Source organism: Triticum aestivum, chromosome 5D (assembly GCF_018294505.1).
Source record: "Triticum aestivum cultivar Chinese Spring chromosome 5D, IWGSC CS RefSeq v2.1, whole genome shotgun sequence".
Taxonomy (NCBI): domain Eukaryota; kingdom Viridiplantae; phylum Streptophyta; class Magnoliopsida; order Poales; family Poaceae; genus Triticum; species Triticum aestivum.
In genome coordinates this window covers 216,266,263-216,271,910 of record NC_057808.1, presented here as the reverse complement: position 1 = coordinate 216,271,910, position 5,648 = coordinate 216,266,263, and the positions used below count along the sequence as shown (strand labels likewise).

General features: G+C 45.9%; 3 protein-coding genes across 3 annotated transcripts in view; 1 reads left to right on the top strand and 2 right to left on the bottom strand.

The window, feature by feature from the left end:
* The window catches only part of LOC123120124 (putative HVA22-like protein g), an 11,533-nt gene extending 8,226 nt beyond the window's left edge, over positions 1-3,307 (top strand). The window contains exons 5-6 of the mRNA XM_044540145.1: positions 564-776; positions 2,935-3,307. Coding sequence (XP_044396080.1) covers positions 564-776; positions 2,935-3,102 — 381 coding nt within the window. The 3' untranslated portion in view covers positions 3,103-3,307. The remainder of the gene's footprint in view (positions 1-563; positions 777-2,934) is intronic.
* A 66-nt stretch (positions 3,308-3,373) lies between these two features.
* On the bottom strand, positions 3,374-4,297 carry LOC123120123 (uncharacterized). The gene has a single exon (XM_044540144.1). The coding sequence runs from the start codon at positions 4,090-4,092 to the stop codon at positions 3,610-3,612; it is 483 nt and encodes a 160-aa protein (XP_044396079.1). The 5' UTR covers positions 4,093-4,297; the 3' UTR covers positions 3,374-3,609.
* Positions 4,298-5,059: 762 nt separating this feature from the next.
* LOC123120427 (uncharacterized) overlaps positions 5,060-5,648 on the bottom strand; it is a gene marked incomplete in the record, with an annotated part of 1,435 nt that continues 846 nt past the window's right edge. Inside the window, 1 exon segment of the mRNA XM_044540419.1 lies at positions 5,060-5,648. Within this exon segment, the coding sequence (XP_044396354.1) occupies positions 5,291-5,648 (358 nt within the window).

Sequence of the window (5,648 nt, the reverse complement as noted above, 5' to 3'; positions counted from 1 at the left end):
TAATTCCCGAGAACCTAAAAATGTAGGTTAAAGTTTCACCATGGGACCGTCTAATGAGGGCTGCTTTGCTGACGATGGTCCATTCATGGGTAGTTTTTGCCATTTTGTAATCATATCACCATTTTTTCCTAACCAGGAGATATAAGGAAGTAAAGGCCCGGTGATGTGGGTATATAAACATAGTAAGATACTTGTCATAAAAAATGGGTGATGTGCCTGTCTAAATGGCAACATGCACCTTGAATTGGATGTCTGTCAGCACACACCCTCCGAAAAACTGTCTCAGTGTGCCTTGTACATGACACTCTGGTTTTGGCTTTCTCTATCTTAATGAAGCAGCACAGTGTCTGCCTTTTTGGTAAAACAAAAACAAAAACCTTAGGGTGTATGTAAACCTGGCTTTGCAAGTTTTGGGGCTTAAACACTCCCTACTTTTGTTGTTCTGGGGGGTTCAGTGGCGTTTATTGTGATGTTTAGCAGGAGGTGAAATGGAACTTACTCTGCTTTTAAATTCCTCAAGTGCATGTAAGTAACAACTAACATCTGTGTTAATACAATTATTTCTGCAGGGCAGTGATGTTGTATATGACACCTTTCTTCGGCCCATTGTGATGCAATATGAACCAAACATTGAGCAGAGGTTACTGCATCTGAGGGCAAAGTCTGGGCAGTTACTTAGCTTCTATGTTAAGAACTGTGCTGACAAAGGGACGGCATTCTTCATGGACGTCTTGCATTATGTGGTCTCTGACAAGGCCGAAGGATCAAATCTAGAGGTAATGGCATCCCCCCTGTCATTGTAACATGCACTGTATTAGAGTTTTCATCTACCAGGTGATTTGTTCTTGATAAATTTAATGCATGAGGTAGTCAAGGGCTGCATAGGTTTAAAGAATGCATGTCCCTTTTTGAGGTGTGAATTTTTTTCCGGAGTAATTTGACCATGCACTTGCTGTCATAAAGATTGGTCTGTTGCCAGTTTAAGTTCATCTCCTGAGCATTGTACTATCGGGAGAACTCATGATCAATTTACTACAAATTTAAGAGAACTGATTGCTGCTATGCATATAGCGTAGTTTAACATTGTTATATCTTTGTACAGAGAAATCGTAAGATTGTCACAGTACAAGAAATATGTAGCTTCCTTTAATATCAAGTGTCACCATCAGTTCTTACCAAAAAAGGCCCCACTCGACTACATATAGTTTTTTCAGGAATATGTAGTTCTAAGTATCCTGGGATACACTAGCAAGGAAAGTACCACAGTTAAATAAGCATTTATTTACTACCAAAAACTATTTTGCCATCGGTAATTATTTTCATTTATCCTATTCTTGAAGTGCAAATTACTCAAAGTGATATCTTCCTCTAAGGAAAACAGTTGAAACTCCAATGCAACTAGCCACTGGATGCTACCAAGTTTGCGGTCCTACTATAATGTACTGCAGCAGATCTCCCATGAGCCATGACACCACTTGCCATTCCATTCTGAAGAAACTCCAACCAGCATAATCTCAAAACAGAGTGTTTTGAATAAGAGGGCAACAGCCCCAACCTTGCCAAACCACTATTTCCTTTGTTTCCCTCTCACTACCCCACTTTGACAATCAGACAGGAGCATTATCCAACCCATCCAAGCCAACGACCCGGTCCTCCTCCCCGATCTCAACCAAGGCCATCGGCCCCTTCCGTTGTCAGCACTCAGCATCGGCCCACCGGATAGCGACGCCGCAACCTGCTGTATTGTAAACAGGGGGAAACCATTGCCCCAGGCAACGTGGGTATTGTCTGCACAAGAGCTAAAGACACAACACAACGGAACCATTTGTTGATTCGTCCCCTTCCACAGACCAAATCTCCTGTCCGATTCCTGTCATGTTACTACTGCACCTTCCCATCTTGTAATTTTGCTCTCTTCATTCTTGCATTGCCCTGATTTTCATGACTGTTGATATTATTAGAGTGAATTCCATTTTTTACTGCCAGTTTCACGTTTGTGACAGCTTTTGCCCCATTTAGCAGAAATTCTTAATTTTTACTCAATTTAGCGAAACTTGTGCCACAAATTACCACCTTTTATTTTATTCAGTTTATCTGTTGACCATGCATGCCACATCGACGGTTTATTTTCTTTCTGGTTTCTTTGGCTTGTTTTTTCTGTTTACCAGAGCAGCAGGGGAGACGCCTGACTCCTGTTAGCCGCGCGTGGCACCCTGTACTCCTCAAACTCCCTCGTCTCCATGCCGTGGTCAGCATGTGCCACCGCCATAGGCCAGTACCGGCGCTGCTCATGCTGCCTCCATCTCTCCTGTGAGATGTCTTCTCTCCTTGGAGTTCCGCCTGGTCCAATTTAGCCCGCACACGCCTCCTAACTCGCATCTGGCAGGACATGCTGCCATGGCCACTGAGCCTATTCCAACTAGTTCGGTATATCCCGAACAGTTACTCGGGTATCCCCTCCACCCTTATAACCCTTCCCGCTTCTCTGCTTCAGGGGAAAAATGTCGCCGGCAAGCTCCCCGGCGTGGGGTGGCCAGTCTTCAATTGTGTCATTGGTTTGATCATCCAATGACTGGAGCAAACCAGAAAAAACACAGGGGTGCTAACGAAACCATCTACGTGGCATATACACAGTCAGCAGAGGAATAAAAAATAAAATGAAATGGGGTAATCTGTGGCACAAGTTTTGCTAAATTGAGAATTTCTGCTAAATGGGGTAAAATCTACCACATGTGAAACCAGGGGTAAAAACTGGAATTCACTCATATAATCAAGTATGTATGTTGTAATCTGTTAAATATCCTGAACATCCTGCCTGTCAGCTATAGAAATCACGTGCACGAATCATATGATAAGATACAATGCACTGGAAACAATTTGAGCACAAGTGGTATTGACAGCAGTTTCATCTCTTTTCTGATTGTGCGTGTTCAGCAGAGGAACAAGAAGTCTATCTGGAGTCCCTTTGCGACTAAACGTCGGCCGCCATCGCCACCGCAGGAATCTCTCTTTGACAACCCTGATGCCGCAGTTGTCGCTGAAGTTCTGCGCGCGACCATCAACCCCAAGCCCCGGCGAGCTCATAATGACAAGGACTATTAGAGGAGAGGGATGGAATTTTACACCGGTGTAAGGAAATGATTGTGTACATAGAAATAGAATGATTCAAGCAAAGGTCAAATTGAAAGAAGAAATCTAGTACATAGAAAAACAATCCAGCAATTAACCCAGTGTGAAGAGATATGAATGAAGCATGTTGTAGACTTGTGGTGATAGCAATTTATTGTCTCTTTTTTTTCCCGATCAATTTACTTCAATTATTTTCCTCCACATGCTTGTGTTCTGATCATTCCATTATTGCATCAATCATGAGTTCATGACGACTAATCAGCTTTGTTAGTAGTATGACATTCATCATTTCTCTTGTTGCCATCATTCCTCTTTGTGTCTAATCCTACCAAATTATTCACACAAATTACAACCCAAACATAAACCGGAAAACTCTACAAAAGAATCTAATCGCACAAAAGAAAAGAAGAAAAGAGAAATCGAAGAGAATTCACGGAGGTGCAGCAAGAACCGCATGGAGGTGCGCGCCGTCCGGAGAAGTCACGGCCGGAAGAGTGCGCCGATGAAGCTGAGGCAGCCGAACAGGAGGCGGCAGAGCGGGCCGCGCCAGCGCCGGTTCCGGCGGGTTGGGTCCTCCCTCGCCGACGGCGTCATCTGCAGGTACGCGTACGCCGCGTGTTTTACCAGCGGGTGGCGTATCATGTGTATGTCTCCACAGCTGCCGGCGCCACCGATGACGCAGGCCGCCGGCGAGCCCCCCGCCCCCGCGTACCGAGGCGACGCTAGGATGTCCCGGAGGCTGGTGTACCCGTTCCCGCTGCCATCGTCGTCGTTGCTGGGTATCTCGATCCCCGGCGGGGGGCACGACGGAGCCCGCTTGAGCGGCGTGCGCCAGTGCCGGAGCTCGAAGTTCCCCTTGGTGCCGCCGTTTGCCAGCGGCGAGCGCAACCGGCCGCGGTAGTGGTGCGGCGACGGCGACGGCGACGGAGAGTCCGGCGTGGCAGCCAGCGCTGCCGATGGCATAACCGCCACGATCGGACCTGCAGCTACGGAGGATGGTGGATTGATAAGAATCGAATCAACCAGCTCGAGAGCAAGACGACGACTTTGAGCGGGGGAGAGGAGAGAGAGAGAGAGAGGGAGAGAGGGAGAAGCAATTCACTCGAGTATATAAATTGGGAAATAGCTGGTCGGAGGCTGCTCTGGCCCGCATGTCATCGAACACAAAAAAAGGTTTTAAGGACGTCAAAATAATTATACAATTTGTTTGGAGGGAGGAGTGAGTAGTGTCTGGGCCCGGAACGGCTCGTCAGATCGGCTTCGGGTGGAGGAGGTGTGGGCCCGCAACAATTATTGGATCCACGTCGGCACGGCCACGAGTGAACGTTGTCCTACTCCATGGGGCTGTGTTTCTCCGTGGGGATTTTGGGCGTTTTAGCTGCTTTTTAGGGACTGTATATTGCATCAGAAATTAGATATTCCCTGCGTCTTATGGTAGATTTACAGTAAAAAATACTCCATCCTTTCACAAATACTCCCTCCCATAATATAAGATGGGACGGAGGGAGTGCTAACTAAGATGGATTTAACTTTACATGTATATACCCGTCAAAAAAAACTTTACATGTATATACAGACTTTTTTTAGTTTATTCATTTCAATCTGTATAGGCTACATTGAAATATTCGAAATATCTTATTGTGAACGGAGGAAGTAGTAGTTATATCTTATAAGAAATATAGAGTAAGAAATATTAGGAACATATTCGACCACTAGAGATTTTTAAGGATATATTAAGGTTTTCATTACTGCATGTTCGCTGCTAGTCTCAGCCATTTGTATAGTCTAAATATAAGTTTTTTTTAGAGATTTCATTATGGACTATATACGAAGCAGAATCAATGAATCTACACTCTAAAATATGTCTATATACATCCGTATGTAGTTTGTAGTGGAATCTCTAAAAAAACTTATATTTAAAACAGAGAGAGTAGATAATATTGCCTAGGTGTTGTAAATATTTTAGTAGATTATCCTGTAACCGCACATTTATTATGCCACTGCTAGCCATAAACCGGCTGATGTTGGGGATTTTTAAACCGCCTTGCCAGCCGTTGATTTGGTTTGGTTTGGGTCGTTCGATCTCTAGACCAGCTAGCTATCGGCTATGTGCACAACGTCCTCGTTTCTTCAGGTTGCGGCGGCTCTGTTATAGGTCATCTCACAGGAAAACGCCCACGAGCTCGCCATGCACGACCTCAGGTGCAGCGCCAGGTTGCGAGTTGCGACAACGACGCTGCCACGACCATCCCTTGACGCATTGGTGATGCTCCACTGAAGCACCTGCGATGCTACGGCAGCCCGGCAATGCCCCAACACAACACCTGTGATACTTCGTTGCAGCACCAGCGATGCTCCGGCGGCCCAACGATGCTCCAACACAACACCAATGATGCTTCGATGCAGCACCGGTGATGCTTCGTTGCAGCGCCGGCGATGCTCCGACGGCCCGGTAATGCTCCAACATAACACCGGCGATGCTTTGTTGTAGCACAGGCAATGCTTCGTTGTAGCACCGG

Bases quoted from the DNA above. Each gene is read 5' to 3' on its own strand.
- LOC123120123 (XM_044540144.1), bottom strand. From the start codon at position 4,092: ATGCCATCGGCAGCGCTGGCTGCCACGCCGGACTCTCCGTCGCCGTCG.